Here is a 16,766-nt window from a genome sequence, read left to right as displayed (position 1 = left end):
TTTTCAAACAGCTGCTACTAGTTTTAGATTTTCCCACAAGAGGAAACGTTCTTTCCACATCCACCCTGACTGGACTCTTCATTATCTTGTGTTTCAATGTAGCATCAGATTCTATTGGTGTAGCGTCCTTTTACCTCACAAGTGCACAGGAGCATCAGTGAGATGAATCGTGTTGAGAGACGTTGAGTTGATGACTGAAGCTTTAAGGAGAGCCTTGAGGGGGCAGAGATGTAGGAAGAGAATTTCTATTTTGCTGTCACGAGCAGTTTGCTGGAGGAACTCAGTGGGTCGAGCAGCATCTGTGGGAGGAAAGGAATTGTCAACGTTTTGGGTTGTGGAGAGGCGAGATGGCCAGTGTAAAGAGGAGAGGGGTGGGGGGGGGGGGGTGTGGTGAGACAGGGATCCAAGGTGATTGGTGGACTGAGGAGGGCTGTAAAGTGACGGGTAGGTTGTGCCAGGTAGGGGAGGGGAGTGGGAATGGAGTTGAGTTCTCTTTTGTTGTGTTGGGATGCCTTGATATTTTTGCAGCCAATACTCTTTTGTAGAGTTACTGTTGTCATGCTAGAAATTCAGCAGCTCACAGTGAAAGTTTCAGCTTATCCATGCTTGCAGAGGTCAGTAACTATTATTGCTGCACTTGCATGTTTTCCCTCTCCTTCAAAACTGCCACCAACCCCTCAACCTTCAGCTCCTTACCTCACGCTGCTTTAGACATGTTCTTAAAACCTATCCCCTTGACCATGTTATCTATCCAATAATTCTTCATGGAATGGGATCAAATCTTGTTTGATCACGGTCCTGTAAAACACTGCGACATTTGGCCATATAAGGCACAGAAGAGGAGTTGAAGTCTGGGGACGATCAGCTGTGATCATGTTCAGTGATAGGACAGACTTGAGGGACTGGGTGGCCTATTCCTGCTTTTATTTTAAAGCCACAAAGTATACACAAATTGTTCCTTCCACAAATCAACCAGCGTTAACTCTCATGAGATCCTTGACCATTCAGGACGGGGGCAGTGGCATTCCACTTGCTTTATTGGACTGGCAGTGAAGTAGCCTGGACCATTGATCCAAAGTCTCATCTAAATCCCAAGATGTGATTTACATTAACAATTTAAATAAACAATGGAATTAAAAAATAGCTCATATTAGCAATGATGACCAGGAAGCTATCAGCTTGCAGTTGAAAACCCACCTGGTTCAAACATCCTTATTTGGGGAAGCAAATCTGTTGCCCTTATCTGGTCTGTCCGATATGTGACGTCTGTCCCACCAACGTGGTTGATGTTAAGTTGTAATTTGGGAGTGACCTGGAAAGGTGACTTGGCTCAGTGTCATTTGGTGATGGGCAATGAATCCAAGGCCTTGCCATTGACTAACTGAATAAATAAACCCTCTTGAGCTGCTGCACTTTGCTTTGGTTTATGTCATAATGAGGACATTGACACACCCTGAACAAAGTGTGTGTGATTCTAGCGAGAATAAAGTGTGGAAAATCTCCCCGGTTGAGAGATTCAGGCGGATTTGAAAACACTGCACCTTTTATTGAGTTGATCCAAAGTCACATGACCTGTACATGCTAAATAATTCTACAATCAGCTCCATTGCATTTGATGATAATTGTAAAAAACGTCCTCGAGCCTGTCACTAATTATTCTTGAGTGAAGTAGAGGAAATAGGCCACACACAAACCCCAGAACGTCTCCCTTGTGCTTCACGTTAACTCTGCGACATTTGCTGGTGTGGTTGGACAACCACACTGCTCTGTGATCGATGGCTTCACATCATTCCCATATGTCAGTCCCGGCTGTGACATACCAGTCCCAGAGCAACAACTGCTGCAGCTGCTGTATACGTGAACATCACCACAGATGCTCCCAACCTGCTGAGTACTTCCAATGCTTCCTGTGCTGTATTACACTAGTCTGTGCAATACAGTGCACATTATATCCTTCCATAGACAGTAAACAAATGCACTATTGATTCAAATGTTTAAAAGCAGAAATGCACAGCACCTGTAAGGAGGTTTACCAATCTGGGTGTGACTCATCGTCCTGTGTAGCTGAGGTTACAATCAGACCAGCTGTGATATCCACATCGCTGCTGCTTGGTTATAACTGGGTGGTTATTGTCCTAAAACTTCCATCAGTGACTTCCACTGCATTAAAAGTAACGCTGAAAGGTTCACAACAATGACCAAAATGATAAGTGAGCAACAGGTCAGAGTAGTATTGGAGTGTTTATTTCAGGGATCCAACTTTGTGCGTGTGCGTGTGTCTCTCTCACTTCTATCTATTCCCTTGTGCCTTGCAGAAGAGGGCTATGTGAAGATGTTCCTGCGTGGGCGCCCCATCACGTTGCACATGCCCCAGGCATTGATTGGATCTTACAAGCTCCAGGCCACAACTGAATTACCAGCCCATAAGCTGAAGATGGAGTGGGTGTATCCTCCACAATAGCAGTCATAAACGTGCTTTTAGTGTTTGACCTTATGGGGTATGATGTGTGACTGTGTCGAGTGATTAGTTATTGACTTCATTTCCCTCAATCCCCGTTCTAGTGGGTTCCTGAATTTAGCAACAGATTGTAAATGGCCATAATATCTTGCGATTAATAACCATTCTGTCTTACAATCTGCTGGAGGAACTCAGCGGGTCGAGCAGCATCTGTGGGAGGAAAGGAATTGTTGCCGTTTCGACAGATGCTGAGTTCCTCCTCGCAGATTGTTTGTTGCTCCAGATTCCAGAATCTGCAGTCCCTCATATCTAAATCATTCCGCTTTGTTGCTTCAATATCCGAGGGTCAACTCCACTCTTTGTACACAGACAGCACCCAAGGTTCGGATCGAACCTGGGTCACTGGAGTTATGAGGCAGCAGCTCCACTTGGATATCCTGGGTGCCAGGTTTGATTTGGCTGCCTTTGGTTTGCTACCACTCACTGTCTGTGCTACACATGCAGGTTTGATCAGTGTCCATGCTTCCTGGTTTGTGTCAGCAAATATCAGGAAAGGAATAGAATAGTGAACCTCTTCATTTGATCCTCATTTCAAAGTTTTTTTTATGGACTGTAACTACTTTGTGCTTTTACTGTTTGGAAGATGTCAGGACCTTGTGAAGGTGACCACCCACAGATTGCAGATTGAAGTGCTCATTCTTGTCTCTTGGGTGTTGCCCCGTGGTGACTTTCAGTCTTTGGTTGGCCTTAATCAGTCTCTCCAGGTACGGTTATCGTGGTCGTGATTGCCGCTCCAACCTCTATCTCCTGCCGACAGGAGAGATTGTTTACTTCATCGCCTCGGCCGTTGTGTTGTATAACGTTGAGGAGCAGTTACAGCGTCACTACCTTGGGCACAATGACGACGTGAAATGGTGAGTAGCCTCTCATTCTCTGGAACTGGTGTCTCATTCTCTAGGCTGCACCTTTTAATTGATCAGTTTACGAACACAACGGGCTGTACATCAGCAACACCTCATTTGCAACCTGTCAGGGCGTTAACCCCCATTTAATACCTCTACCAAATCTTCCTGCTCAAGATACTCCAGACATTTGGCTGTAATCTTTTACCAAAGTTTCATGGATTGGAAACTACGAAGAAAGAATATAACTTGGCGGGTCAGGTGGAACATTCTGACCATCACCGAGGTGATTCACACTAAGTAAGGAATATCGATCACTGACTGACGAGCACCTTTTCTGGGAAAAATGGGAAGAAAAGATCAGTTCTGTTAAGTGAAAATCGGCTACCTGTGTTCTTTGCAGAAATATTATTCTGGAGACTTTGTGGTGCTCCAGATTTATTATAAGAGATCACAAGTAGTTCACAGACTAGGTCTTTACACTATGGGTCTCACTCCCTACTCATGCCCTCCATGTTTCTCTGCTGCTACTGTCCTGTCCGCCACTTCAGCCTCCAGACACACGGACACTGTGCACTGACTGTGTACTGGCCCTATACTCCACCTGTCTATTACCTGAACAAAAGTCTTGAGGTTTGGTTGCCAATCCCCACTCCCCAATACAAGTGGGGAATTTCGCAGGATTTTGGGAGCCTTGTAAGGCTGGAACAAGGAACTTCATTTGCCTCTTTGTATGTGTGGGCCCACCCCCACTCCACCACTCAACTAGTAACAGCAAGAGATTGCATCACGGAATGGCACCAGTCCAGAGGAAGATGGTGAGTCAAAGGGAAACTGACTGCAAGTGAGTGCTCCCCAAGTTAATGTGTGGTGGTCTTAGCTGGCTGCAATATCCTCCCTCCAGCTTCGAGCTGTAGTTTGATTCTGGTACCTTTTATTTCCAAAATATACTTTATTCTTAATATATACAGTAGATACAATCAGGAGCTGCATTTTTTCTTTACGTTCATTGTACAATTAATTCAATACTATCAATGCCACTCAAGTTTCCTCCTTCAGCTATAGAACATAGAACAGTACAGCTCAGGAACAGGCTCTTTGGGTCACCGTCTATGCTGAACACAAAGCCAAATTAAACTAAATTTCTTCTGCCCGCACATGATCCATATCCCTCCATTCCCTGCATATTCGTGTGTCTATCTAAAAGCATCTTAACCACCATTATTGTATCTGTTCCCATCACTTCCCCTGGCAATACATTCCAAGCACCTACCAGCCTCTGTGTGTTTAAAGTGTAGCGGTTAGCTTAATGCTTTACAGCGCCAGTGACCCGGGTTCAATTCCTGCCACTGTCTGTAAGGAGTTTGTATGTTCTCCCCGTGTCCGTGTGGGTTTCCTCTGGTGCTCCGGTTTCCTCCCACTTTCCAAAGACGTACAGGTTAGGAAGTTGTGGGCATGCTACCCTGGGAAAAAAGGCTCTGACTGTCTACCCTATCTATGCCTCTCATAATTTTATAAACTTCTATCAGGTCTCCCCTCAGTTTCTGATGCTCTAGAGAAAACAAACCGAGTTTTTCCAACCTCTCCTTGTACCTCATACCCTCTAATCCAGGCAGCATCCTGTTAACCTCTTGTGTACCCTTTCCACATCCTTCTTGTAATGGGGTAACTAGAAATGTACATGATACTCCAAGAGTGGCCTAACCAAAGTTTATATATAACTGCAACATGAAGGGTTTGAGAAGCTGTTACACAGGGCCTAACCCCTCTGTGTCCGGTGTACAGTTGGTCCCTAGACTGTGGTCCTTCCCCACAGAGCCTTTGTGGTGGCTGCACTGAGCTTCAGTGCGTCCCTCAGACTTACTCTTGCACCCTGGAATGTGCTAGTGACAGAATTCAATCGTAGACATTTCCTCATGCTGGAAGACCAACGAATTTCGGGCAGACCAAAGTGCATCTTTAACTGAGTTGATTTTCGAGCAGATGCTTTGATCCTAGTACTAATTTTGAAATGGAACACAAAGCCAGCGTAATGACTCATCTACCTCTCCCTGATCTGTTTCTCAGCCTTGCAGTGCACCCTGATAGAGTCACCATGGCAACGGGGCAGGTGACAGGAACCACAAAAGATGGAAAGGTATGATGTACATTCAAATTCTGTCTTAATTAGTCAAATGCAGAAGGTGAATTTGTTTTTTCTGATTTCACCCACTCCGTGTTTGAAACCCAAGACCTACTCTCCATTTGATGCTGGTTTCCTGTAAAAGAATGGGCAGTAGCAGAGCATACACTGAGTCTCTGTGTGGCAGGGTGGTGAGGTTTGGTAGGGTTGGTGGGTTGTACATAATCTATGGAGATAGATGGCCTGAGTAGCTTTTTCTCAGCTGTAACTCTTTCCCTCTCCTGTATATTCTCATGATACAACCTAGCTCATGAATATGGCATGTACAAGACCAGAGGCAGCACTGTGGTGCAGTAGATAAAGCTGCTGCCTCACACTTCAGTGATCCAGGTTCAATCCTGACCTCTGGTGCTGTCTGTATGGAGTTTGCACATTCTCCCTGTGATCATGTGCGTTTACCCCAGCTGCTCAGTTTTCCTCGTACATCCCAACGACGTGTGTGATTGGTAGCTTAATTGTCCTCTGTAAATTCTCCTGGGTATGTAGGTGAGTGGTAGAATCAGGAGAGAATAAAATGGGATTGGTGTAAATGGGTGCTTGATGGTTACTATGGACTAAGAGGGGCTGAAGGGTCTGTTTCCATGCTGTATGACTCTGTGTTTAAGCTCCACACTAACCTTGCTTCAAAATAGCATTGCCCTGCATTGCTGCTCATTTACTGGGCAGTCCATTAACCTCTTGTTGTTCTGCTAATTCCAACTGTGATGGTGCCCAGAAAAAACTGGGGAAGAGGTGTCGTTGATGTGATTTGGATGGTTGAAGAAGAGTGCTCTCATTGTACTCCCCAGATGGTATCTGCATTGGAAAATAGTGGCCAATTTTCCCTGAATATTCACGGTTCTCTTGTATGTGTATTCTATCTCTGGGTAAAGTACTGGGGTCGTAGACTGGCAGCTCCTGGCCATAGGGAGAGGATCTCCCTGCTCATTCAATGATCGTGGAGTGAACAAAACAGTTACGTGAGTGAGCAGATCGAGGATGTCCTTCCCTATGTAAAGTATCAACAGGTTTAAAGAATGTGTTTTTTCCCTTATCTCAGCAACTTCCACCTCACGTTCGTGTCTGGGACTCTGTAAGCCTTAACACACTGCATGTGATTGGAACAGGGTTCTTCGATCGAGGCATTTCCTGTGTATCCTTCTCCAAGTCTGTGAGTTCTTTATTTTCATTTCCATTTTGCAAACTGGAAAAATTATTTGACGATTGGGACTATTTGAACATTGGCTTCGAAGTCCAAGTGGACTTTGGTTTAGAAGGATATGGGCCAAATGCAGCCAAATGGGTCTTGCTTGAATAAGCACCTTGTTCAGCATGGATGAGTTGGGCCAAAGGGCCTGTTTCTATGCTGTACAACCCTGACTTTGCAAAGTCTCTCTCAGAAGTTTCTCTTTGCCTTCTGCTGCTACTTCAGTCCAGATTCCTGATCGTTGGTTGACTCTTTGAGGAGATGGATGGTCAAATGTGAATGCTCCCAAGCCTCACATCTCCAGCTTCAAATGGCATGGTGCTCAAGGACCGGGCTGCTCTTGATCTGTCAGCCTCCCCTCTGTGACCCTGCAGAAGGTGCACACAGGGTTGCTTGGGCGATTTGAGGCCTCCTGCTATCAATCAGGGAACTGCAGAGATCCAATCACTGTGCTGGTTAATCTCATTTAGTTCCAAAATGGGCACTTAGTTATGATTGATGGCAGTGGTGCCACCCTTTGATGCTGTTACCACAGTAGTTTTTACTGTGAAGGAGTGTGTAGCATTGGGCTATGTTAATGTAATCTTAACGCATGTTCTTGCGATGTGGAGCTGGGAGTTCAAATCCCACCATGGCAGCTGGGGAAGTTAATTTTGATTAACCTGGAATTAAAAAGCGAGAGTCTTTAAGATTATTGTTTTAAAAATCCAGTTCACTAACACTTGAAAGGAAGGAAATCTGCTGCCCTTTTTTAGTTGGACATAACATTGGATTGACTTTTAAATATTACAAACAGTCTCCGGGATACGAACTTGCAAGTTATGGACATCCGTGAGCACCGATAATATTATCAAATTCAAAAGTCCAACGTACCTACATACATTCGTTCCTCCGAACGGCAGAACTCGTTCCCGCTTTCTCTCTCTCCACTTTTAGTAATTGTTCTTTCCTATCAGTCTTGCATGCTGTTGATGCCATTCATTAGAATCCTGTGGAGGTGTGGTTACCATATCGAGTGATATTTTTCTTTTGGACAAAATTGACTTAAGGACAGCTGTAAAAGTGGAACCCATTCATTACCCGGGACGGCTGTTTTGAAATGGTCTAAGAGACGAAGGCAAATGGGGATGGACAATAAATGGTGGTTGAATGAAATATTAATCTGTTGCTTGCACGTTTGTTGAGTCTCATGCTAACTTGTCGTTTTGATTCATTTAAAAGAATGGAGGAGCTCACCTGTGTGCAGTGGACGATTCCAATGAACACGTCCTATCTGTGTGGGACTGGCAGAAAGAGGCAAAGCTGGCTGAAGTGAAGGTAACTGATTTATATTCCATTCTAATCACAGAAGGCCTGTCCAGGTAGGGAGAAACCCCATTTTTACAACCTCTATTGTTGTACAACAAATCCCTATTGTTATAAGAAGGGAAAATGCTGGAAACACTCAGTGGGTCAGGGAGTATCTGTGGCAAGAGAAAGAGGTAAATTCCAGATTGCAGACCCTCCATCATGCCTTTTGACCTAAAACGTTACGTCTTGTTCTCTTTCACAGATGCTGCCTGACCTGCTGAGGGTTTCTAGCAATTTTATTTCAGAGTTCCAAAATCTGCGTTTTTAAAATGTTCTCTCTGTTATTTTTGCCTGCCTTCTGCTCTACATTGTTAGTCAGACTGAATAACATTAATACTCTGAATTCTAAACTCTGTGGGGTATCATTCCACAATGGTAAACAGGAACACACTCTGTCCATGGTGGCATCCAGTCCATCTCTACGGGTGATAAATTCTTTTGTTTGGCTTGCAATGTTCCACTTGCTCACCTGACAGAACATTGTTGTGGTAACCAGCTTCAGGCAATTGCATACATGAGAATAATGGAGTGCATTGAGCAGTACTGAATAACCAAATGATTCATCTCTTATTTGACTAAAAGCAGAACCTGCTGAACACAATGAAAACTGAGGGTGTATATATCAATGTATGAAAATAATGAGCAATGATTGCTTTGCTCACTCTGTAAAATGCACCATTTGAAAGGGCAGTGCAACTTTTGAAAGGAATTGAATAAACACTCTAAAGCTAGTGTCTTATGCTTATTTTTGTTGTGTATAATTGATGTTAATTTAGGTTTATGTTAACTTATGTTTGTCTTGTTTGTAGTGTACTGTGCTGCCGCAGCAAAAAGCTAATTTTCATGGCATTTATACCCTGACAATGGCATTTATGCCTCTGACAATAAACTTGAAAGGGAAGCAATGGAGAAGCTTGGGTTTAATTGCATAGATCTAGGAGTCAAAGTGGGTACAATGGCCAAGTGGCTGATTTTGGTTCATTTGAGGGTGTAAGATTGCCCACCACTACCTCAGTTGCTGGCTGAGCTAACTGCTGTGGGAGATCTTTCTTTACAAAAAAAAGCTCAGTCAACTTCAAGAAGAAAAAAATGGAAATTCCTACTAGCTCTCTCAAACAGTGAAATACCACAACTGGAAATGACATTGAAACTGGCGGAGGCCATTCAGCCCCTCAAACTTTTACTGCCATTCGGTAAGATCATCGGTAATCTCTTCTTCGGCAGTCCATCAGAATCAAGGATGACTTGCTTCCACTCCAGTTTGTTGGGTCTTGACATAACTAATGAGGCCAATGTGGGAACTGCAGACCCTTCCACGGATGGGGCAGGAGATGCCTGATGAGATGGGTGGGTGGGTAGTTTGTGAGGTGGTTCTCTGCTTTTGCTGTTCCAATTCTATATCCACCCATCACCGCTCCAGATCCTATATTGATCTGGCCAGAAAAAAATGGATAGATCTATGATATTAAGTTATTGTAGCTTGTATCGACTGATTTCTGTGGGAGAGGCTTCCACACTTCTGCCAGGCTTTGTGTGGGAAAAGCATTCTAAAATTTCTCCTGAGTAACACAACCCATTGTATGAGGGCGTGTGTTATAAACTGGGGTCATAAATTATTCAGGTAAATACATAGATTCCTGGTTTGTATTGATGAGGCTGTTGTGTTCAGGTATTGGGGCATCTCTCTGAACTTGGTTTTCTTTTACCTTCTTGCAGTGTTCCAACGAATCCGTGCTGGCAGCGAGCTTCCACCCAACTGAAGCCAATCTCATTATTACTTGTGGAAAATCCCATATTTTCTTTTGGACAATGGAAGGCAACACTCTGTCCAAGAAGCAGGGCATTTATGAGGTGAACATTGTTGGTTTTCCACATCGCGAGCAGCTGGGCTGAGGGGTGAGGACGGTGAAAGGCTCTGGTTTGGATTGGATGGGTCCCACTGAAGCTTCCTGTAGATGACCTCTATCCATAGCCTCCTCTACTGCCACGTTGAGGCGAGACGCAGGTTGGAGGAACAACACCTCATATTCCGCCTTGGGAGTCTCCAACCTGATGGCCTCAACATCAATTTCTCTAACTTCTGGTAATCCCTCCCCTCTTCTCCCCCTTTTTTCCCCCTCCTTCCCCCCCCTCCTTTTGTCTTCCCTCATTCCCGTGGCTCCCTTCGCCCCCTTCTCTTTCCCCTCCCCCTGCCCTCATGACCTGCCCATCCATTCCCCACCTCCCCCATCCTTTATTCCAGGGTCCACTGCCCTCTCCTATCGGATTCCTCCTCCTTCAGCCCTTTGCCTCTTCCACCCATCACCTCTCAGCTTCCTCCATCTCCCCCTCCCCCCACCCACCTACCTTCCCCCCGTCACCTGAACTCACCTCTACCCTGCCTGCGGGTGCTCCTCCCCCTTCCCCAACCTTCTTATTCTGGCTCCTGCCATCTTCCTTTCCAGTCCTGACCAAGGGTCTTGACCCGAAACGTCGACTGTGTATTTCCCTCCATGGATGCTGCCTGACCCGCTGAGTTCCTCCAGCACTATTTGCGTATGTTGTTGTACATGTAGAGCATCTGGTCACTTGCCAAGACTGGTGCCATCCTTTAGAATTGAGGACACTGTGTCTTAGGGCAGCAGGAGGTGGTGGGGCGTGTGTGGCGATGTGTCAGTGGAGGGAGGCGTTGCTGCAGGGGGAATGATTTCTGCTTGGAATACAATTGATTGTGTGTGAGGATTATTTGCCTATGTGACACAGACGCTGAGGGGAAGGGAGAGAAGCATGCAGTGTGCATAGAATGTGAGGGTGAATCATAAAGACATTGTATGCAAACGCCAAGTAAAAATAGTACAACTGTGCTTCTCTAAGGCAAGCCATCTGACCACTAGTGGGAGTTGATCACAATAAAACCTCAACAGCTTTTAAAGCAAGCTCTCCCCAACAAAGATTACCAAATGGTAGTAAAAATTTGAAGTCAATAGAGAGAAGAATTTAGAGTAGTATAAATATAGCACTGTCCTCTTCTGCTGAACCTTTCCTTCCGAGAAGTTGGAATATTAAGGTCTTGAAAGTTGTTAATTTCTTGGTTAAAGAATGTTTGGGACCAATCACCAGCCATCAGTTGCTTGCTCTGGGTGTTTCAGTCTTACCCACATTATGGGTAAGATTGGGGTCCAATGATCTGGAAGAGGTTTCAATCAGGCCTTTCAAAAGGAAATTAGTTAGCTACACAAAGGGAGAAAAAAGCTTAATTGTAAAGAGCTGAGCTAACTGGATTGCTCTTTGTTAAGAGTCTCAATTAGCTCAATGGCCTCTGCTTGTTCTGCAAGGTTTTATCATTTAAATGGTGTATAAAAAATGTTTTTCAGAAACAAGAAAAACCCAAGTACGTTCTGTGTTTGGCTTTCTCTGAGAATGGGGATGTGATCACAGGAGACTCCAGCGGAAACCTGGTCATCTGGGGTAAAGGTGAGGAGGTTGTTTGTAATCAGTTTGTTGATTGTTAATGTCTAGGAACCCACTTCCTCATTCTGAACTTGTTAAATACATAAAGTTTCAAATGAGAGACCTGAATTTATATAGCAATAAATAATCTGGTGCGGGAGCTCAGTGGGTTGAGCAGCATCTGTGGGGGGGCGGGGGGGGGGGTGCACAAGGACCTGATGCAGGGTTTCAACCCAGAATGTTGACAATTCCTTCCCCCTCCACAGATGCTGCTCAACCCGCTGAGTCCCTTTAGCAGATTGTTTGTTGCTCCAGATTCCAGCATCTGCAGTCTCTTGCATCTGCATTATGTAGCTGTCTTTAATAACCTTGAATTCCCAAAGTCCTTGGTATCCAATGAAAAGACCTCTAATGGAGTAGTGCGTCCTCAGAACTGACCTGGGAACGTCGACTGAGGTTTTACGCTGAAGTCTCTGGAGTGGAACTTGAACCCACAACCTGCTGACTCAGGAGAGTGCTGCCTACAATACATCAGCTGACACCTAAAATTAGTAGGGTTTGAAGTAAAATGGGATGTTTACTGTTACTGTAATGGCTGTGAAATGCTGTTACCAAGGTTTGGTTAGGAACAGAGAGGAGGGAATGATTTGCAGGGTTCTGGGGGAAAGAGTAGAAGTTCAGGACTATCGGGATTGCTCAGCTAAGAGCCAGCATGGACGATGGACCGAATGGCTTCCTTTTGTGTCATAACAATTCTATGTAAATTGTTATTGTGACGAAGTATACACAAAATGCAAGTGGGACCTTCCTTAGGTAAAAGAGATAAATCAGTTTAATGAAGTTGCATAGATCTTCCCTTGTGTGGAAGATGAACAGTTGTTCTAATCAAAAATTATGACTAAAGGGTTTAATATGACGGATAGATCCGTTGCTGAAGAATCCAGACTAAGGGGAGACAATGATGAGTCTGCAAATCCCTGCCAGGTGGGAGCGCTTAAGGCAGAAGGAACAGATGCATGGAGACACAAGAGACTGCAGATGTTGGAATCTGGAGCAACACACAAGCTGCTGGAGGAACTCAATGGCTCAGACAGCATCTGTGGAGGGAAATGAGCAGTTGACGTTTCGGGTTGAGACATAAGAAATAGGAGCAGGAGGCGGCCATCTGGCCCATCGAGCCTGCTCCGCCATTCAATAAGATCATGGCTGATCTGGCCGTGGACTCAGCTCCACCTACCTGCCTTTGCCCCATAACCCTTAATTCCCCTACTGTGCAAAAATCTGTCTAACTGTGTCTTAAATATATTTAATGAGGTAGCCTCTACTGCTTCCTTGGGCAGAGAATTCCACAGTTTCACTACTCTCTGGGAAAAGCAGTTTCTCCTCATCTCTGTCCTAAATCTATTTCCCTGAATCTTGAGGCGATGTTCCCTAGTTCTATTACCCTTGGACTGAAAGATAAAGAGGGGAGATGGCCAGTGTAAAAAGGTGGAGGGAAGGGTTGGGGCAAGAACAGGCGGGTGATGTGGATCCAGGTGACGAGGGCTGATAGGCAGATGGAGGAGGGGGAGAGTAGAAATAGCGACAGAGGCTGGGAGGTGGTAGGTGGAGGTGACAAAGGGCTGCAGATGATGGAAGGAGGTTGGAGCCTGGAATCAAGTGAGGGAGGTGGGGAGGGCAGATGGGAACAGTGGGAGCAGGGGACCCAGTGGGAGGGGTGTGTGGGTGATGGGCAGGTGGAGGAGGGGAAAGAAACTGGTTGATGGGGGCTGGGGTGGGTGTAGGAAGAACTGGGTGGATCAGGAGGAGAGAGAGAAGACTGTGAAGGAGCAGTTTACTGGAAGTTGGAGAATTCTCCCAATCTACCTTTTGAGTGGGAGTCACCAGTAATTAACAAAAATTACCTGGGTCCAGAGACATCTGACCCAACTATGGGTGCTTTCAGGGTTAAGGCCAAGATGGAACTCTGTCCCTAGAGCCAAACACGTGGACTCCTAAAAGTTGAACTGCAAATGTTCCCCAAGTTTGTGATGGAAACTTGATGTGGTTTGTGTGGAGCTTCATGTTTGTATCGGTAGCACGGTGGCACAGATAATAGAGCTGCTTCCTCTCAGCTCCAGTGACTTAGGTTCAATCCCGACCTCCGGCGCTATCTGTGCGGAGTTTTCACGTTCTCCCCGTGACTACATGGGTTTCCCCCGGGTGCTCTGGTTTCCTACCACAACCCAAATGGTTGAAAATCCAGAAACTGTGGGTGTTAGAAATCTGAAGTAAATGCTGGAAACACTCAGCAGGTCAGGCAGCATCTGTGGAGAGAGAAACAGAGTTAAAATTTTAAGATGTGAGACCCCTCGTCAGAGCAGAGAAAGAAAACAAGACGAGTTAGTTTTCAGTAGGAGAGAAAATGGGGGAGGGGTAGGAACAACAAAAACAAAATCTCTGATAGGGTGAGACCAACGGAATTAAAATCAGATTGTGTCTTTTTTGTCATTACGTAGCGGAGAAGCAAAAGCTTCTACTTGACTGCACATTATGTGCTCTGGTCTCGCTCTCACAGAGAAATTTCCTTTGTTCTTCCCATCCCTCCCCCACTTTCCTTCCTGTTGAAAACTAATGTTTTCTCTTTCCCTGTTATGATGAAGGGTCCTGGATCTGAAACATTGGCTGTTTTTCTCTCCACAGATGCTGCCTGACCCACTGAGTGTTTCTGATATTTTCTAGTTTTATTTACCAAAATATTGTACAAGTATGACTTGTATAAAGGATCAGGCAGTGTAGCGAATGAGGTGCTGTGGGGCTATTTCATTGTATATGTACAGATCCATGCATGGTGTGTATGCATTGTCCAAATCCTGCAATTTCAACATCCTATAGCCTGGCTGGTAAATTGGTTTATTATTGTCACATGTACCGAGGTACAGTGAAAAACTTTGTTTTGCATGCCATCCATACAGATCATTTCATCACATCAGTGCATTGAGGGAAAAGCAATAACAGAATGCAGAATAAAGTGTTACAGTTACAGAGAACTGGCTGTAGTGAAATATCAGCATCCCTGATGTCCCAGAATAATACACCATACAGGTCTGGTGTACAACTTGCTTCTCCTGACCCAACTTTTTTATTTGATGTGAGGGGATTTCAGTTTTAGGAAAGCACATTTAGTTTTTCCCCTGTATGTTTTGGATAATAATGAAATTTAAAAATCCACCTTTTGAAACCCTTTTTTTCTGTTGGTAATCCACTGTGTCATGTTTACGGTTTCATTCCTTCAAGTGGAGTTCAGTAAAATAGGAAGAAAGATGAAAGTACAAACATTAGCAGGTCGTATTTTGAAAAATGTCAAATTTCACCAATCCCAACTTTATCAGGCTAACTGTATACAAATTATTTCCCCTCCCGCCCCTTTTTTTATTTGAATCTTCTTCTTTTCAATATTTTTATTAATTTCAAATTAGAAGTACAAAATGCATGAAACAAAGGAAGAATCTTCTTCAAAAAAAGTACCTAGAAGGTAGACTTGCAGAGAAGTTATATGGTAATGTGTCCACTGCTGTTCTTCACCTTGTTAAGGTGCACTTACCAATTCACCAGGCAGTGTTGACGCTGCACTCACGCAAGTGCGTGGAACTGTGTTCAGAGCGGTGGGTGCTGAGAGCAAGACTGTGAGTAATGCACAAGGTGGCCTCCACCTCATTTAAAGTGTGGGGTGATGGACCGCAAACCCCTGTAGTTGGTGCAGTGATGGTATTGCCACAATGCAGTTAAATTAGCAACTTCCGGCTTCAGACCTGTGAAGAAATTACATTGTCTGATCAAACTAATACATACCTCGAAAGGGATCTCGAAGCTGAGATTTACCATTGCTCTTGGCAGTATCTTTCCTTTTAAAAATGGACTTGCATTTATTTAGAGCCTCTCACATCTCTTTCTGAAATGTCCTACAGGCAATTAAGTACTTCTCTGTGTGTACAAGGGAACCGGTGAATGTGCTATGCTTAGATTTCCAGAAGTCATTTGTTAAATTGATTTATTATTATTGTCACATATGTCAAGGTACAGTGAAAAAGTTTGTTTTGCATGCCATCCATACAGATCATTTCATCAAAGTCAAAGTCGAGTTTGTTGTCATCTGCACAAGTGCATGTGTGCACAGGTGCAATGAAAAACTTACTTGCAGCAGCATCACAAGCACATAGCATCAGATAACCAGCATTCACAAGAAAAACAAATTAAACATAAGTTTTACACAATTTCTACAAGAAAGAACAAAAAAAATGTCTGTTTTTTGTGCAAAGTGATCAAAATGGTCATAGTGTTGCTAAACTCAAGTGATTAGGGTTTTGCCAGTTGGTTCAAGAACCGAATGGTTGAAGGGAAGCAGCTGTTCCTGAACCTGGTGGTGTGGGACTTCAGGCTTCTGTACCTCCTGCCCGATGGTAGCTGCGAGAAGATGACATGGCCCGGATGGTGGGGATCTTTGATGGTGGATATTGCCTTCTTGAGGCAGCGCCTCATATAGATACTACCGATGGTGGGGAGGGATGTGCCCGTGATGTATTGGGCAGAGTCCACGACTCTCTGCAGCTTCTTGCCTTCCTCTGCATTTGAATTGCCATACCAGACCGTGATGTAACCAGTCAGTGCATTCAGGTGGTACAAGGGAAAACAATAACAGAATGTAGAATAAAGTGTTACAGTTACAGAGAAAGTTCAGTGTAGGCAGACAATAAGGTGCAAGGCCATAACAAGGTAGATTGTGAGGTCAAGAGTCCATCCTTATTGTACTGGGGGATGGTTCAATAATCTTATGACAGCCACATCAAAGGTTATTTAGAAGCTGAAAGCTCATTGTGTAGGATGTAATGTATTGGTTGACCAACAGGAAACAGAATGGGGATCAATAGGTCCTTCTCTGGTCGGTAAGGTACGATGAGTTGCCTGCCACAGAGTGATGCTGGGGCCTCAACCTTTTACAATCTGTACAAATGGCTTGGATGAAAGACAGAAGGTATGGTTGCTAATTTTGCTGACTGAAAATAGATAGGTAAGCAAGTTATGCAAAGGACATGGGGCTGGAAAGATACATTGGTAGATTAAGTGAGCAGGAGGGATCCGGCAAATGGAGTAGAATGTGTGGAAATGTGAAATTGTCTATGTTGGCAGAAAAAAAAGAAAACAGCATATTATCTAAATGGTGGGAGACCGCAGTGGAATCTGGGTGTGATCTGCACAAGGCTAGTATTCCAGTACAGCAAG

The 16,766-nt window shown here is 44.5% G+C and overlaps 1 protein-coding gene across 3 annotated transcripts in view; it reads left to right on the top strand.

Annotated features, from left to right (window-relative positions):
• Positions 1-16,766, top strand: part of eml2 (EMAP like 2) — a 119,458-nt gene that overhangs the window by 65,942 nt on the left and 36,750 nt on the right. For all 3 annotated transcript variants that reach the window (XM_052044016.1, XM_052044017.1, XM_052044018.1), the window contains 7 exons: positions 2,316-2,445; positions 3,223-3,372; positions 5,428-5,497; positions 6,582-6,692; positions 7,950-8,045; positions 9,795-9,929; positions 11,432-11,531. In XM_052044016.1, coding sequence (XP_051899976.1) covers positions 2,316-2,445; positions 3,223-3,372; positions 5,428-5,497; positions 6,582-6,692; positions 7,950-8,045; positions 9,795-9,929; positions 11,432-11,531 — 792 coding nt within the window. The remainder of the gene's footprint in view (positions 1-2,315; positions 2,446-3,222; positions 3,373-5,427; positions 5,498-6,581; positions 6,693-7,949; positions 8,046-9,794; positions 9,930-11,431; positions 11,532-16,766) is intronic.

Source organism: Pristis pectinata, chromosome 35, assembly GCF_009764475.1.
Source record: "Pristis pectinata isolate sPriPec2 chromosome 35, sPriPec2.1.pri, whole genome shotgun sequence".
Classification (NCBI taxonomy): domain Eukaryota; kingdom Metazoa; phylum Chordata; class Chondrichthyes; order Rhinopristiformes; family Pristidae; genus Pristis; species Pristis pectinata.
Note: the sequence above shows the minus strand (reverse complement) of the source record. Positions and strands in the feature narration are given on the sequence as shown.